General features: G+C 40.3%; 1 protein-coding gene across 1 annotated transcript in view; it reads left to right on the top strand.

Moving 5' to 3' along the window:
• Nucleotides 1-2,438: 2,438 nt before the first annotated feature.
• The window catches only part of btbd9 (BTB (POZ) domain containing 9), a 25,964-nt gene continuing 9,445 nt past the window's right edge, over nt 2,439-18,957 (top strand). Inside the window, exons 1-3 of the mRNA XM_062045057.1 lie at nt 2,439-2,615; nt 2,894-3,090; nt 7,245-7,608. Of these exons, the coding sequence (XP_061901041.1) occupies nt 2,906-3,090; nt 7,245-7,608 (549 nt within the window). The 5' untranslated portion in view covers nt 2,439-2,615; nt 2,894-2,905. The remainder of the gene's footprint in view (nt 2,616-2,893; nt 3,091-7,244; nt 7,609-18,957) is intronic.

Here is an 18,957-nt window from a genome sequence, read left to right as displayed (position 1 = left end):
TACTTTTTTATTTTTATTTTTTAACTCTGCCATATATAATAAAAATCGAAACACAGCCCTAATTTTGTTTTTTGATTTGCATTTAAGAATTGGAAATATAATGAACGGAAGGTAAACTGACCCCAAAAGATACACTGACCTTTGTACTGTATGTCATACGTTGATGTCTGCTCTTTGCGCACGTCCGTCTAATTAAGTCAGCATTAAAGTAACTTGTGTGTTTGTCCAGATGATGACCTCTGAGCTCGCAGGGACGAATAAGGACATAGTGAATCTTAATAAAAAAAACACTTACACGTGAGACAATTTGGTTGTAAAAGAAAGAGATTGTGTCTTCAACGCGCAGGCCGAGGCCAAAAATCATACCACCGCAGTAAGTGTTACGCAAAACAACCGTCAGCTTATGTTTTTAGTTAAAGCCGTGCCTTCGGCAGGTTACAGTAGCAGCACCAAAAAATAAAGACAAAGGTGAGGAAGTGACCTCCGTCACTGTCAAAAAAAACATTTCCATTCTTGATGGACCCTCAGAGGATGCCAGCCTTGTCTACACAAGTGTTTAACATACTCAACAATTGTGCGAACAAGGAAAACCTTTCTTTTTTTGTATCAATTTAGCACCCATTTAATAAATAATTCTACCTCACAATGATGTCCTTCTTTATTATACGCATTCTCTTCCCCATACGTTTCTCCAGTGTCAAGTTGCAATGGCACAAATAACAAAAATCAGTCTTTACACATTCCTTTAGAAATAAACAAGCTGCCTTTTGTGCAACACACATCTTATCGTATGACCTGTCCACAGTTACTTTAAGTGGGAAGTCCAGACTGCTGAGTCAGGCCAAGGTATCATCTGTTGTTAGATGACTGCAACTTATAAAGGGAGGAGAACTATTTCTCCTAAGCGTGTTGGTTTAACCTCTAATAAAGCTCACCAAGTCGTTGTCAATTTTCACATTCACAGTCTTAGATGTATTTTACAGTGTGATTGTTTAAGCCAATAAATACAATTCCCTCATGGCCACAAGTGGGGAAAGGGAAACTTCCTGCCAACAACGGCTCCTCTGAAAATGTCTGTCTTCTCCTTCTCTCCAAAGACTGATATACTTTTAAATACATCACACTCTTGTACCAGGCCTTTATTGTTTTCCCCCTGTATGTGAGTGTTACTTTAAAACTAACCATTTACAGTTATATCTATATGACATACTATATAATAATTATATGATGGTTATGTAGAAAGATGACGATATATTTTTTGGTGCATGTGTATGCCAGCAATAATGTAGTTAGCATTCAATTATTACATTCCTTCACTTCATTAACATTTAATAGCTCAAGAGTACATCATCTACCTTTGGCAGCAATTTTTTTTAACGTATTTATTTGACAGGGACAGTACAATTAAACAGTGCTACCCACTGATGTCAGAGTACATAGGACTTCTAGCCACAGGCTAATTTTCAACCCTTGTCCTGGTTAGGCTTTTTTTTTTAAAGTTGAGAAAAGTGTATAGCATATACAAAAATATTAAGACAGATAAAAAATAAAAACATATTGAAAATAATTGCCCCCATTTGTCCACACTACACCCTGTTCTAGTGTTCACGCTTTTGATTTTCCTTAAGCCACTTTTTCAGTTTTGTGGAGAAAAGTTTAATGTCCGACTGTGACTTTAACTCCAGTGGCAAAGAGTTCCACAGATATGAGGCCTTCACTGAGAATGCAGACTGACCCAGAGTCGTCCGGCACCTTCACTCTACAGCTCCCACCGACTGCAGCTCGAGTCCACACGCCTTCACTACTGTATATTTGTATTTCTTGACACATCACATCAGGGGCTAATCCATTAACACACTTAAAAATTGCTTTTAAAAATGAGAAATTTATAAAATTATCAAAACTCATCATGTTATATTTTTGAGTAATAAGGCATGATGATGCTTCGTTGGTTTTGGATCAAATGTCTTTAAAGTTTGTTTATATAACGACAACAGAGGCTTCACTACACATTCCGTGGCTTGTCCACAGACCATGGCACAATAAAAAATTATTGCATGCATATACTTGTGCAGCTTGAACAGATAAACACGGACGGTCTAATGACCCTGAAACAGTTTATATATATTTTTTATGGTCTTAGTCATTTTTATAATATGGCCATCAAATTTTAGCTTAGGGTCCAAAATAACACCCAAATATTTAAATTCCTTTACCTGCTCTATTTTACTTTGATTATGTTGACCTGAATTTCAATTGATTGTTTCTTCAAAGAGAAACACGTTGAGACTGTTTTGTTATAATGTCGGGTTAAACAGTTATTTCGGATGAATCATGGTATTTTCCCCTTGATGTCTTCGAAATAAAGCTACAAAACGCTAATCATGGTAACCGAAGGTATGAAGCAACGTGATTTTATTTTGAAACGTAAGGTTTGAACCGGAAGTAGCTGCCAATGACCCAGAATTGCTTTCCACTGTCATCACAGTGTGATGTCCGACACATTCAAGCGTAGTTGGGATATTTACTTTTCAACTCGGAGAAAAATAAGTCCCTTTTTTTGGCATACTGTGAGCATTTCTGAGTAATTCAACCGTTCATTTGTGAGCTGCTTGGTAAGTGATAGCGCGGAATGAACGTTAAAGCCGAATGCTGGAAGCTAACGTCTCTTCGGGTTTCAAATGTCCGACGACATCTTTGAACTAGTCGCTAAAAAGCTTCATGTTTTGTCCGCTACAAAGTGGACATAATGATAGACTTGGAAGTTATAAGCTCTGGTTGTAGATGTAATGCTGCGCTTTACATCTAGCCTATTACCCCAGTAGCTTCCTCGTTAGCATGTAGCCTAGCCGTTAGCAGTTGACTAATGTGTTTATGTGCTGATGAAACGCAGCAGGCGGCCACCATGAGCAACAGCCATCCTCTGCGGCCGCTGGCCTCCGTATCGGAGATCGACCACATCCACCTGCTGTCGGAGCAGCTGGGACCTCTGGCGCTCTGCGAGCAATACAGCGATGTCACCTTCATCGTGGAGGGGAAGCGCTTTCCTGCACATAACGTTATCCTGGCCGCCCGATGCCACTACTTCAGGTACTCCGCCAACAATCACTGTCATCAACCGTCACTGTTTCCTGCTCACTTATTTTTAATCACTAATGAACATTACAGTACTGATATGTGCTCATGTAACTGTCAATCAACAACTGCCTGTTATCCCAGTAAGTCACGCTAATAGTAGTGATCACTGATTATGTGAGGTTCAGTGGCTTCTTTGGGAATTTCCAATTTAAAAAAGTTTATTTTTACCGATTAAAATTGGCCACGTCATTCGTATGGACTTCCCGTAATGTTTCATATCCCATCAGCGTTTCTCACTCTTACACAAACAAACATATAGACTAATGGTGTATGTACATGTTAAAGTTAAAGTACCAATGATTGTCACACACACACACACACACACACACTAGGTGTGGTGAAATTAACCTCTGCATTTGACCCATCCCCTTGTTCACCCCCTGGGAGGTGAGGGGAGTAGTGAGCAGCAGCGGTGGCTGTGCCCGGGAGTCATTTTGGTGATTTAACCCCCAATTCCAACCCTTGATGCTGAGTGCCAAGCAGGGAGGTAATGGCTCCCATTTTTATAGTCTTTGGTATGACTCGGCCGGGGTTTGAACTCACGACCTACTGATCTCAGGGCGGCCACTCTAACCACTAGGCCACTGAGCCACATGTACTCATAATCGCAGTTTTCACATGGGATACATGGCGCAGATGCAGTGTGCGGGGCACTTCCACGACCCTGGAGAGCATCAGTATGCAAAGAAGTGGCCATGGAAAGTGAGGCTTAGAAGTTTGCAGAACATGTCCACTGTGTGGTGTCAAGGAGAGGACTGAGTCAGGAGACCAAATTTCAGCCTATGAGCATGATCGCGGCCCACGACAGATTGTAGAAATACAATTTGACAAAATAAGTACTAAAAGGCATAAATTACAATTATTAAAGTTGTTTGGCGTGGTTCAACAAGCTATGTTCACTGACCGTACTATTATGATGTTTTTAAAAGCGCGGGCGTGCATGTAGCTCCGGGTGGGTTTGTGGCGGCCCACATGCATTTATGGCATACACTAGTATATCATATTTATTTTTTATTTGATGATTAATTGCCATCAGTTTCCACATTCACATATGACACATTAAAAAATTATCACTTAAACTAGGCAGTTTCATGTTTTGCATTTGGTTCCCTTACCGAACCTAACTTTTACCCTACCGTCACCGAACCATTACGATGGCGTACCTTTACACACTAACACAGAACTGGGCAAATTAAGGCCCGGGGGCCACATGCGGCCCGTTAAGCTTTTTAATAAGGCCCAGTCTTGAACTATACAAAGTATTTCAATGGTTGAAATCTGCACTTTTGCATGATATACTATTTACTATGGTAATCGAATTAGTTACTATGGTAATCTAAGTCTCAGCAGCTCAGACGAGGCACCAAGCAGTGTGGGTGGGGAGCGTTTCTACAGAGTTTCCAGAGCGGCCAACCTGAAATGCGGGTGTCAGGGACAGACACGGAAGGAGATTTTTACAACAAAGTTCTAAAGCTTAGTGATGTATCAGATATATCAGATTGTAGGTGTTTTTTGTTTTTTTTCCCTTCGCGTTCATATTTTGCTGTTTGTTGCATTTTTTGTGTTTCGCTTGATTGTAAAATATGTGGATGGAGAGGAGGTGTGACGTTCATATGTTGTCAGTATTCTGTGTTTTATCGTTCATAGTTCAATCAATCAATGTTTATTTATATAGCCCTAAATCACAAGTGTCTCAAAGGGCTGTACAAGCCACAACGACATCCTCGGTACAGAACCCACATATAGTTAATATTGTAAATCCCACATTCTTTATTTTCATGTACATTCTGGGGGTATCATTCTTAAAAAAAAAATTTAAATTCCGTTCCGTTTTTAAGGCGGTCTGTCATAACTTTTTTAGCATTCAGACATTATTGTGAGGTTTTGTATTAGTGTTCCTAGAAATCAGATTTACCGGCCCCCAGACACATTTTATTCTCTAAATTTGGCCCCCGAGTCAAAATAATTGCCCAGGCTTGCACTAAAACATTGAAACATATTTGGCTTTAAGCTGCAGCATTGGCCTTCCATAAATTGCCAAACTCTGTTTTGCTTGCAAGTACAGCTGTTAACGATTAGATATATAATATAATCCTCCACATGAGGAGTGGTATCACATTGGTATTTTGCAGACTTCAGCTAACACATTGGTGCTGAGCATTATCTGTAGAAGGAACTTGCGAGAATTGTCAGACAGATTGACATAATACAGAAAATATATTCTACTACATATCAGTGGACAAATGCTAATATTCATTTTATCTTATCGTTCTTAGGACCTCACTGGTCCTGATGCAATAGTGTGCAAAAGTGTTGCTGAACTGTTGGACTTTTAAGCCGCAGGAAGGTCAAGGTGATAAAAGCCACATAATCATATTAAACATCACAGGATCATGGTGCTCAAAGTACAAGTTTCACTTTGCAAAGAATTAGCATGGCATGTTGACATTGATGTGCTATGCTGTGTTTTCTTGTGTCATTTCTCTCCAAGTCCTGTGACTAGTAGTAAATAATATTTATTAAAACCTCTTAAGGCCCAAGCTGTTTTACATGCTTTTTTATTTCTCTTTGCCATTTGGGCTTATTGGACCCTAATTAGAATAAAAACTAAAAATCATCTTTTGATATGATGTACTTAGTCCATAAGTAACAAACGTGTACTTAATGTTTAGTGACATGCTAATTCTTATTTGTACACTTTTTGTTTCAAAATTCCATTGTATGTTATACTCTTCTGACACCACCAGATGGCAGTATAAGTGTCCACATAAGCGGCCATAAGACCCCAATTCAGTAGTGTACACAATTTTGGAAATAAGAGCTAAAAGGTGCTGTCCACGCATGTGGCCACTAAGGCCTTTAGCTAAGCAATACTGTAATCAAGATTAATTACACGATTATTCATTGATTTGAAAAAAATAGTATTTTTTCTGTACCACCAAAACTCAACTTTTAATATAGTTTTAAAAAAGCTGGCTATAAATGAATAACAAACCACAACAAGTAAATTAATAGCAATAACAATACATTTAAATAAGAATAGCAAAATAAAAAACAATTCAATTAAGTTTTTCCAGTTTGTTTTTATTAAGTTTTTTACTTTTTACACTTATTTTTAGCATCATAGAGTGTGTTCTTTTTGTGTCAAATAACATGTGAGTGTGTTTGTTTATTAAATGCAAAAATCCTTACATTTATTGGCGCATCTTTGGACTATTTTTTACCAATATTTTAGGTCAGAGCATAATAATTGTACAAATGTATCAATAAGTGCTTTAAGTACATTATGCTTGTCTAAGGTACTTTTTTGAAACCTTTATTTTGTTAGCGCAGCCAGACCAGATGTGGCGCACCACGCTGTTATTGTGAAGGGGGAAGTGTGCTGTGCTGCTGTTCTCAGCTTGACGAGTAAAGAGGCGAGGCAGTTAAAAAAAAAAAAAGAGCGAGCCTCTCAAGTTGCGCCCACTGTTTTTAAATGAATGCAACATCAATGATGTCGTTACCACAAGACAAACAGATGAGATGTGTTGCGGGTGTATGGATTGTTCCTGCTAGTTTAAGCTTCTTAGTTTAGTCACTGTGACATTTTGTAATTCAGGACTGCCGGCGTTTTGAGTGTGTCGGATAAATGAGCTCTCGCGGACTCATTATTGTCCCAAAAAAATGTCTCTTCTCCTCACAATGACAACATTTTATGATATTATATTGCCTTTATCAACAAATTCAGTTTTATTGGCCAATTATGTGACTCCGTCTGCAGTTACGTCAACCCGGAAATCATTTGCTTTACTACTTTTATTGAGTTTAGTGATTATTCATTCTGCATACTAGCGCCGTGTCTATAAAAATAGCAACCATGGTAAGATCCCACACTTCTAGTACACATGCTCTTTTTTCATCCATTCGCTCCTCATTTCTTTCACCGTCACAAGCTCCGGAATTGGCATGCACGTTGCGCGGCCCATTTATCGGTGATTTTATTTTCATAATCGTGAGAAGCCATTGTTCAAAGCGAAATTAAAATTGGATTAAATGTCCAGCCCTATGTGACTGCACAAAACAATACTCAAGGACGACAATAACAAATAAACATGGTTTTCCTTCAGGGCCCTCTTGTATGGCGGAATGAAAGAGTCGCAGCCCCAAGCAGAGATTTGTCTGGAGGAGACGCAGGCAGAGGCATTCTCCATGCTGCTCAACTACTTGTACACCGGCCGCGCCAGCCTCAGCTCGGCTCGCGAAGAGGTGTTGCTCGACTTCCTCGGCCTGGCCCACCGCTACGGCCTCCAGCCACTAGAGGACTCCATCTCCGACTTCCTCCGCACCATCCTGCACAACAATAATGTCTGCTTGGTGTTTGATGTGGCCAGCCTGTACTCTCTCAGCACGCTCAGCGCCGCCTGCTGTTCCTACATGGACAAACACGCACCGGAAGTTCTCAACTCTGACGGCTTCTTGACACTATCCAAGGTAAGAGGCGACATAATGATACTGTACAACAGTGGTTCCAACCACCGGGCCGTGGCCCGGTGGTTGGAACCACTGTCCGTGGTTCGATTGGTACCGGGCCGCACAAGAAATAAAAAAATAAATAAAATAAAACATTTTATTTTTAATTTTTTATTATATCATTCTGTTATTAATATTTCTGGTTCCTACATTATATATCAATATAGATCAATACAGTGTGCAGGGATACAGTCCGTAAGCACACATGATTTGTATTATTTTATGACAAACCCCCCGCCCCCCCCCCCGGTCCGTGGGACAAATTGTCCAGCGTTGACCGGTCCGCAGTTACAAAAAGGTTGGGGACCACTGCTGTGGTCACAAGATTAGGAACACTTGACCAATTCAAAGAGGAAGCATCAAAATATTAGGTTGAACTTCAAGCAAGATGCAGTGCAGTTGCACACCACTATAACGAACACATTGTTTGCCAGACATTGGCAATCAATATGTGGTAACGGGGCGTGGTAAATGACATTGTATAATTGGCTAAATATATGCAGTGTTTCCCCTACATGTAACTGATCGTGCGCAAGATAAATGCTGCCCCTTTTCAATGTAAGTTTTTTTTAACATGAAAACAAAGGTAAGTGATTAATGAATGTATATAGTGTATTATTTACGCACTATTTGCCTATTAAGTTTGGAAAAACCTCAAATATCATAGAAAACGTTCCGTGCATCTAAATCGCGTGCCAGGAACGCTACAGATGGTTGCACACCTAAGCGGGAGTTGACGCCCACCAAAAGTAAGGAGAGAAAGTTGAAGAGAAAGGTTTTTCAAGTTAATTAATGCATTTCTTGTTCAAGTCTGTGTAAAGTATCCTAAATCCTTTGACATTACAACCATAATGTGTAACTTTAGGCCGTGTGCATCTTCGAACCTCCGTTTGGACATATCTGTGTGGAGTGTGCATGTTGTCCTCGTGTGCGTCAGAGTCGTGTATAAAGAGAGTGTGACCAACTTCAATGATTGGTCAAAAGGCGCAGTCTTTTTTTTCCTTTTTTTTTCTTTTTTTTTTGTCCTGTCCAGCCACCTCAGGCAAATCATATTGTTGATGTAGATGCCCATATATGCTGTACAGATTTATTTTATAAAAGAGAAGTGTGGGATACTTCTCTTGTTGCCTTATTTGTATTTTACTTTATTAAAATTGATTTATTTCATGTTTGGCGCAGCCGGACTGGAGCAGGAGGGGGTAGAAAGAAGAAAAAAAGAAGACACAGGGGGACATTGCAGGGCCAATAGGGGGATAATACAGAGAGACAACAAAAACAACAAAAGAACAACATCAGCAAATACGATATGTACAAATATGATACGAAAAATGATAACAAAAAAGCAGTTAGTGAGGTAAATATTAATAACACATTATTGCACTACAAATGGAGCAATACCAATATAAATAGCACTATTGGTAATGAATAATAATAATAATGACCTCTATTATCAACAATGCAATTGTTTTAAATGCAACAATACATATATGTAATGAAAACTTGGATTACAAAAGAAAGCAGATAAATTGAGGGGAAGAAAGAGAAGCAAACTATATGTAGATTGTTATAGTAACAATAGGTTAAGCTTTATCAGCATGCCGTGTTTTACCCAGTTTCCCCTAGGGGGACAACGTTATTATATGTTTGATTAAACATGATTACAGTCATGGCCAAAAATATTGGCACCCTTGCATTTCTGTAAGATAATGCAGCACTTCTCCCAGAAAATTGTTGAAATTACAAATGCTTTGGTATTCACATGTTTTTCTTTTGTTTGCATTGGAACAGCACACACACACACACACAAAAAAAAGCCAAATCTGATATTATTTTACACAGAACTCCATAAATGGACTGGACAAAATTATTGGCACCCTCAACTTAATATTTGGTAGCACACCCTTTGGAAAAAAATACTGAAATCAATCGCTTCCTGTAACCATCAATGAGTTTCTTACACCTTGCTACTGGAATTTTGCACCACTCTTCTTTTGCAAACTGCTTCAGGTCTTTCAGATTTGAAGGGTACCTTCTCCCAACTGCTGTTTTTAGATCTCTCCACAGAGGTTCTACAGAATTTAGATCTGGACTTATTGATGACCACTTCAGAACTCTCCAGCGCGTTGTCTTACCATTTTTGTGTGCTTTTTGAAGTATGCTTTGGGTCGTTGTCCTGCTGGAAGACCCATGACCTCTGACGGAGACCCACCTTTCTGACACTGGGCCCTAAATTATGCCCCAAAATTCTTTGGTAGTCCTCAGATTTCATGATGCCATGCACACAGTCAAGGCATCCGGTACCAGAAGCAGCAAAGCAACCCCAAAACATCAGTGAACATCCACCATGTTTGACTGTAGGCATGGTGTTCTTTTCTTTAAAGGCCTCGTTTTGTTTTCTGTAAACAGTGTGATGATGTGCTTTACCAAAAAGCTCCACTTTAGTCTCATCTGTCCACAGGACGTTCTCCCAGAAGGATTTTGGCTTCCTCAGGTAAGTTTTTGCAAACTCCAGTCTTGCTTTTTTATATCTCTGTGTCAGCAGCGAGGTCCTCCTGGGTCTCCTACCATAGCGTCCCTTTTCATTGAGATGGCGACAGATAGTGCGAGCTGACACTGTGAGCTGACACTGTTGTACCCTGTGTCTGCAGGTCAGCTTGAATTTGTTTGTAAGTGAATCGAGGTTCTTTATCCACAATTCTAACAATCCTTCGTTGCAGTCTTTCATCAATTGTTCTTTCCCGTCCACGTCCAGGGAGGTTAGCTACAGTGCCACGGGCTTTAAACTTCTTGATGACATTGCGCACAGTTGACATGCGCACAGTAGGCACAGGAACATTTAGATTTATGGAGATGGACTTGTAGCCTTGAGATTGTCCATGCTTTTCCACAATATTGGTTTTCAAATCATCTGAGAGTTCTTTGCTCTTCTTTCTTTTCTCCATGCTCAGTGTGGTTCACACAACACAAAGGTTGAGTCAACTTTTCTCCATTTTAACTGGCTGCAAGTGTAATTTATATATTGCCAGCACCTGTTACTTGCTACAGGTGAGTTTAATTACAAATTAAAGGAGCATCACATGTTTAGAATACAACTATTTGTTACAATTTTGAAAAGGTAGCAATAATTTTGTCAAGTCCATTTTTGGAGTTTAGTGTAAAATATCAGATTTGGCTTTTTTTTTGTTTTTTGTGTTCCAATGCAAACAAAATAAATAATGATGTGAATAACAAAGCATTTGTAGGTTCAACAATTTTCTGGGAGAAGTGGTGCATTATGTCACAGAAATGCAGGGCTGCCAATATTTTTGGCCATGACTGTATATGCATGAGTGTATGTACAGCATGTGTATATGTGTAAATGTATGTGGGAGCGTAGGTACCTGTGTGTGTACTAGGGTTGTCCCAATACCAATATTTTAGTACCGGTACCAAAATGTATTTCGATACTTTTCTAAATAAAGGGGACCACAAAAAAATGGCATTATTAGCTTTATTTAAAAAAGATATATCTTACAGTACATTAAACATATGTTTCTTATTGCAATCAAAGAACAATTTTTGCCTTACATAAAATAGTGAACATACTAGACTACTTGTCTTTTAGTAGAAAGTAAGCAAACAAAGGCTCCTAATTTGTCTGCTGACGTATGCAGTAACATATTGTGTCATTTCTCATTCTATTACTTTGTCAAAATTATAAATAAAAATGTATTATTATTCCACTTTTTCATTTACTGTTAATATCTGGTTATTTTCCGTTTCAACATGTTCTATCTACTCTTCTGTTAAAATGTAATAATCACGTATTCTTTTGTTGTTTGGATACTTAACATTAGTTTTGGATGATACCACAAATTTAGGTATCGATCCGATACCAAATAGCTACAGGATCATACATTGGTCATATTCAAAGTCCTTATGTGTCCAGGAACATATTTACTGAGTTTATAAACAGAATTAGAATTTTTTCAAAATGAAAAAAGATTTTGTGACGATAAAAAATATAGATTATTATATTATATATTATTATTTATATATTATAGTATCAACTAGATACGCTATTGTACTTGGTGTCATTACAGTGGATGTCAGGTGTAGATCCAACCATGGCATTTGTTTACATTCAGGCGCACTAGCTTTTGTTAGCGGTGACGCCGGTGAGTTGTTGTATCCTCCTACGGTGTGTAGTGAAGCATGTTTAGCTATTCCTCATCCTGCAGGGATGATATTTGTAAGAAACTCACTTTATTCGTTGCCAGGAAAGGACAGAGCAGGCTATACTTCCTGAGGAAGCTGCGCTCCTTCAACATTTGTAAAAAACTCTTGTGGATGTACTACCAGTCTGTGGTTGCCAGTGTTCTGTACTACATAATAGTGTGCTGGGGGGGGGGCAGTACATCTAAGAAGGACAGCTCCAGACTGGAGAAACTGATCAGGCGGGCCGGTTCTACGATCGGAATAAAACTGGACTCACTGGTGACGGTGGCAGAGAAGAGGACTGTGGAAAAACTGGTGAGCATCCTGGATGATGCCAGTCACCCTCTGCATACCGTTGTCAGTAGCCAGAGGAGCGTTATTGTAACGCCGTTAGTTTCGGCGGTAAGTAGTAATCTAATGCGTTATTTTTTATATTCAGTAACTCAGTTACCGTTACTACATGATGCGTTACTGCGTTATTTTACGTTATTTTTTATGTAGTATCGGCTAGAAACTGAAGATCTGAGTGTGTTTTGTGGCAGCGCTGCGGTGGAAAATAAGAGGCGTACGTGCTTTGTGTGGGTGGGGGCGTGGGGGGGGACTCCCATACCGTAGTTGAGGAGCGCAGGGGAGACGTTCCTTCGGGGCTAACAACCTTCACTTTACCCGGAAGTGGTCTTTACAGCTGAGGGTGAATGACGAGCCCGGCGGTTTGTTGCAACTTTGTGACTTTATTGGACGCAGCCATCCAGCAAGCTAGAGAGAGCACCTGCAAGCACTCACTGTCGCCGGTCCCTCACTTCTCTCGCCCACTCACTCACTGACGTCCCTCACCCACATGCTGTCATATCTTAAAGGGCCACACACACACACACACACACATAAACGCTACTATCATAACAACTAACAAGACATCAAGGCGAAGCCAAGAGTCGATTTTTTTAAGAAGGAGAAATTCTCAATACTTTTCTTTTGTCGAGCACAAAGAAAATAACATTTTAGTTAAATGTAAGTTGTGTCTTGGATCAAAGATCCTATCTACTTAACTTCAAGTTAAAGTGCCATTATGTTGTAGCTATTTAAAATAGTTTTGTCAATTTGTTCTGGCCAGAAACAAATTGGCCTTTGAAACATATCTTTGTCTTTGTGTGTTGTCTGTAGAGCACATTGCTTAGCAGAGTTCAGTGATGCAAATGCATGTCAAGTTGATCAACACATTGTATTATTCTCCAGTGCAATAACAGTACTGAAATGAAGGCTAAATGGCATTAATGGGAGCTTTTAAAAAAGAAAAGAAAAAATAAGTAACTAAATAGTTACTTTTCAAAGTAACGCATTACTTTTTGGTGTAAGTAACTGAGTTAGTAACTGAGTTACTTTTGAAATGAAGTAACTAGTAACTATAACTCATTACTGGTTTTCAGTAACTAACCCAACACTGTGTATTTGTATATATACTGTATATACAGTGGGGCAAAAAAGTATTTAGTCAGCCACCCATTGACAATCAATGAGTGGCTGACTAAATACTTTTTTGCCCCACTGTATATGTATGTGTATATACAGTATATATATATATGTGTGTGTGTATATGTATGTGTATATATATATATATATGTATATGTGTGTGTGTATATGTGTGTGTATACATATATATATATATATATATATATACACACATACATATACACACATATATATATATATTTATGTATACACACATATATATATATATATATCTGTGTGTATATATATATATATATATATATATATATATATATATATATATATATACATATATATGTATATATATAGTGTGTGTGTGTGTGTGTGTGTGTGTGTATTAGGGCTGCAACTAACGATTAATTTGATAATCGATTAATCTGTTGATTATTACTTCGATTAATCGATTAATAATCGGATAAAAGAGACAAACTACATTTCTATCCTTTCCAGTATTTTATTGGAAAAAAACAGCATACTGGCATCATACTGATTTTGATTATTATTTCTCAGCTGTTTGTACATGTTGCAGTTTATAAATAAAGGTTAATTAAAAAAATAAATTTAAAAAAAAAAAAAAAATTGCCTCTGCGCATAGCATAGATCCAACGAATCGATGACTAAATTAATCGCCAACAATTTTTATAATCGATTTAATGGATTAGTTGTTGCAGCCCTAATGTGTATATATATATATATATATTATCAAGAACACCTACCGAGGGATGCAGTGTCGTGTCCTCCATGAAGGCTGCCTGTCAGAGCCCTTCGAGGACCTGACTGGGGTGCGGCAGGGATGCATGCTCTCACCCTTCCTGTTCATCCTCTGTATAACTGAGCCTGACCGAGCAGTTGGAAGACCTGGATTTTGCTGATGATTTAGCACTCCTAGCACACACACCAACATATGCAGGAGAAATCATGCAAACTGGAAACAACAGCTGCTTCGCTTGGACTCAAAATTAACACATCAAAAACTAAGTTAATGCGTATCAACAACAAGAACAACTCCCCAATAAACATGGATCATAACCAGTTCGACGAGGTTGCCACCTTTACATACCTAGGAAGCATTATTGCTGTGAACGGAGGAGGATGTCAGTGCCAGAATTGGAAAAGCAAGGACCATATTCACTATCCTAAATAAAATCTGGAAAGCAAAAAGCATATCACTCAAGACCAAACTGCAAATCTTCAACTCAAACGTCAAATCCACCTTACTCTACAGTTCAGAAACCATTCTTCAACCGCTGCCTCCGTCGCCTCCTAGGTATCTACTGGCCTAACACCATCTCCAATGCCAACCTGGGGGACCTCACTAGACAAGACACAATAGAAACACAAATCAGGAGGAGGAAATGGAACTGGATTGGTCCCACATTGCGTAGACACAATAGATCAATCACAAAACATGCTCTAACATGGAACCCACAAGGCAAGAGGAAGAGAGGAAGGCCTAGAGCCACCTGGAGAAGAACCACAGGGCAGGAGATGAAGGCGCAAGGGCTGTCATGGCAACAACTGGAGCGGAGGGCACAAGACCGAAGGGGATGGAGGAGTTTCATCAATGGCCTATGTTCCTTAGGGAATTTAAAGGCCTAAGTAAATAAGTAAGTATATATATATATATATATATATATATATATATATATATATATATATATATATATATATATATATATATATATATATATATATATATGTATATATATATATATATATATATATATATATATATATATATATATATATATATATATATATATATATATGTATATATATATATATGTATATATATATATATATATATATATATATGTATATATATATATATATATATATATGTATATATATATATATATATATATATATATATATATATATATATATATATATATGTATATATATATATGTATATATGTATATATATATACGTATATATATGTATATATATATATATATATACGTATATATATATGTATATATATATATATATATATATGTATATATGTATATATATATACGTATATATATGTATATATATATATATATATACGTATATATATATATATATATATATATATATATATATATATATATATATATCATCATCATCGGCGGTCACTCGTGGTCGAGTATGACTGTCCTCCTTCCTGGTCCTTGTGGGTCTTCAGGTGGGCGTAGAGGCCGATTCTGGACCCGATTATTCTGGGGCAATGTGGACAAGGGAATGTAGTGGTGGTGGGTTTGGGTTGGGCCTGCTTGATGGATGCTCTCTCCTTTCTTAGTCTGCGCTTGTCTTGTGCAGCATGGCGGAGGTCGTCATTATATTGCGCGGCACCCTCACGGACAAGGTTTCTCCACATCGTTCTGTCTGTTGCCTTGATTTCCCAAGACTTAAGGTCTATGCGACACTTTGTCAGGTTTGCCTTGATGTTATCCTTAAATCTCTTCTTTTGACCTCCCGGGGCCCGTTTCCCTTCAACAAGCTGTGAATAAAGAACTTGTTTTGGGAGGCGAGAGTCAGGCATGCGGACTACATGGCCAGTCCATCTAAGTTGGTTTTGGGCAATCGTGGCAGTGATGGTGGGCAAGCCAGCCTCCTCCAGGACGCTGGTGTTGGTGCGTCGGTCCTCCCAGCTGATCCTGAGGATTTTTCTGAGACATCTATGATGGTAGGTCTCGAGTGCCTTTAAGTGCCTGCTGTAGGTGGTCCAGGCTTCTGACCCATACAGAAGGGTGGGGAGCACGACTGCTTTGTAGACCAGGATTTTGGTCTTTGCTTGCAGGTCACGGTTCTCGAAGACTCTCTTCCTCAGCCTTGAGAAGGCCCCACTGGCACAGCTGAGGCGGTGGTGAATTTCATCGTCAATGACAGCTTTAGATGACAGGAGGCTCCCGAGATATTGGAAGTGGTCCACATTTTCCAGTCGAATGTTGTCAATTGAGAGGTTTGGGGGCAGGACAGGCGCACTACTGTTTGGTGGTGATTGGTGGAGGATTTGGGTTTTCTTTATATTGATGGCAAGACCAAGCTGTTTGTATGCCTTCGCAAAAGCAGACAGAGTGCACTGTAGGTCCTCTTCTGAGAGGGCTACGAGGGCATTATCGTCTGCATACTGCAGCTCCATGATGGATATGGTGGTTGTTTGACCTTTAGCCCTGAAACGGTTGATGTTGAGGAGTTGGCCGTCGGTTCTGTACATTATTTTGACTCCCTGGGGCAGATGTATGTTTGTGAGATGGAGGATAGCAGCAACAAAGATGGAAAATAGTGTTGGAGCGATGACACATCCCTGTTTTACACCTGTGTCTACCCTAAAGGGTTCCGTTTCATCTCCACTGCCACTGAGCACTGTGGCTGACATGTTATCATGCAGTAGCCTCAGTACCCGGATGTATTTGTCTGGGCAGCCAATCTTGGACAGAACCAGCCAAAGGGCCTTACGGTTAACCGAGTCGAAGACTTTGGTGAGGTCTATGAAGGCCATGTATAATGATTGGTTTTGTTCCCGGCATTTTTCTTGCAGTTGTCGTGCGATGAAAATCATGTCTGTGGTGCCTCTGCTTGGGCGAAATCCACTCTGAGACTCAGGAAGCACGCTTTCTGACAGGGGGGTGAGTCTGTTGGCCAAAACCCGAGCGAGGGCTTTCCCTATGGTGGACAGGAGAGAGATGCCACGGTAATTCCCACAGTCTGCCTTGTCTCCTTTCTTAAATATGGAGACAATTAGGGCATCTCTGAGCTGTGCAGGGATTTCCTCTTCTTCCCATATTTTGAGAAGCAGGACATGGATGTGCTTGGTAAGATCGGGTCCGCCTTTCTTCAGGACCTCTGCTGGAATGCCGTCGGGCCCAGCAGCCTTGTTGTTCCTCATCTTCCCAATGGCATCCTGCAGCTCATCCAAGGTAGGTGGTTCTCCCATGCTTTCATCTGTGGGTTGTTGTGGGAGTTGGTCAAGAGCCTCCATCTCAGACAAGTGTCCCTGTTTAAGAGGTCCTCATAGTGTTCTTTCCACCTGTTTGAAATTGCGTCCTTGTCCTTCAGCAGCAGCAGACCATCCTTTGAGCGAAGGGGGGTTAGGCAGCGGTGGCTGGGACCATACACCACTCTTGTGGCATCGAAGAAGCCTCTCGTGTCTCCAGAGTCAGCAAGCTGCTCGATCTCCAGAGCCTTCTTTGTCCACCACTGGTTCTTCAGTTTCCTAACCTGTGTTTGGACAGCTGCCTTCGCTTTGGCGTGGGCTACTCTTTTCACTTTGCAGTGGATGTCGTTTTGCCAAGTGATGAAAGCTTGCCGCTTGTTGTCAATTAGTTGCTGGATCTCAGTGTCGTTCTCATCAAACCAGTCTTGATGTCTCCGCTTTTTGAGACCAAGGATATTTTTGCAGGATTTCATTATAGCAGTCGAAAGTGTGCTCCAGTGTGTTTCCGTGTCCTCTGGGTACTGTTTGGGCAACGCTGCGCTAAAGGCCTCCTGCAGCTGTTGTTGGTAGGTGGTGTCACTCGACAGCTCGATGTTAATTCTTGGCCGGCACTGTCTTTTCTGCATCCGTCTTTTCCGCATTAAGCGGATGGACATGATGGAGCGAATGAGGCGGTGGTCGGTCCAGCAGTCGTCTGCACTGGTCATTGCTCTGGTGTTTAGGACGTCGCAACGGTCTTTAGAGCGGACAATGACATAGTCAATGAGATGCCACAGTTTGGAGCGAGGGTGCATCCATGATGTTTTGAACTTGGTTTTCTGACGGAAAAGTGTGTTGGTGATGACCAGGTTATGCTCCGAGCACTTAGTTAGCAGTAGTGTGCCATTAGAGTTTGTATTTCCGACCCTTTCTCTCCCCAGCGTACCCCTCCATAGGTGGTGGTTTCGTCCCACTCTGGCGTTGAAGTCTCCGAGCAGGATTAACTTGTCCTCCTTGGGGACTTCAGATAGAACTTTGTCCAGGTCAGCATAAAAGGCCTCCTTAACTTCATCCTGTGCATCAAGGGTTGGTGCATAGGCACTAACGACCGTGGCCATATGACTGCTAGCAAGCATAAGGCGTAAGGTCATTAGGCGCTCGTTGATGCCCACAGGGAGTTCATGGAGGTGGTTGATGAGGCAGTTCTTAATAGCAAAACCCACACCGTGGATTCGTGGCTCATTTGCAGGCTTTCCTTTCCAGAAGAAAGTATATCCGCCTTTTTCTTCCTTCAGCTGCCCTTCGTCGGCCAGTCGGGTCTCGGAGAGTGCTGCGATGTCGATCTGGAACTTCCTTAGCTCTCTGGAGATGATGGCAGTTCGCCTTTCAGGTCGATCGCTGGCTTGGTTGTCCGTGAGGGTTCGCACGTTCCAGGCACCAATGTGTAGTTTTTGTTTTCTTTGTTTCTGACCGCATGGTGGTGATCCCTCTGGATGCGGTATTCCAGACAGGATGTTGCGAGGCAGGCTATTTTTAGGGTACCTTTTCTAACCCCCTCCCCTACTGGGGTGAGCAGAGTGGATCCTGAATAGGGCTGCTCAGTCATGGGTGCAGCTGCCGAGAAGCTCTTCTGCCTAAGTCCATGAGCTTAACGACTGAATCTAACACCCACCGCCTGTATGCCAGGTTGTGGCTAGGGACTGCC

This window comes from Entelurus aequoreus, linkage group LG04 (assembly GCF_033978785.1).
Source record: "Entelurus aequoreus isolate RoL-2023_Sb linkage group LG04, RoL_Eaeq_v1.1, whole genome shotgun sequence".
Lineage (NCBI taxonomy): Eukaryota > Metazoa > Chordata > Actinopteri > Syngnathiformes > Syngnathidae > Entelurus > Entelurus aequoreus.
The sequence above is the reverse complement of the archived record's forward strand: the minus strand, read 5'-3'. Positions and strand labels throughout refer to the sequence as shown.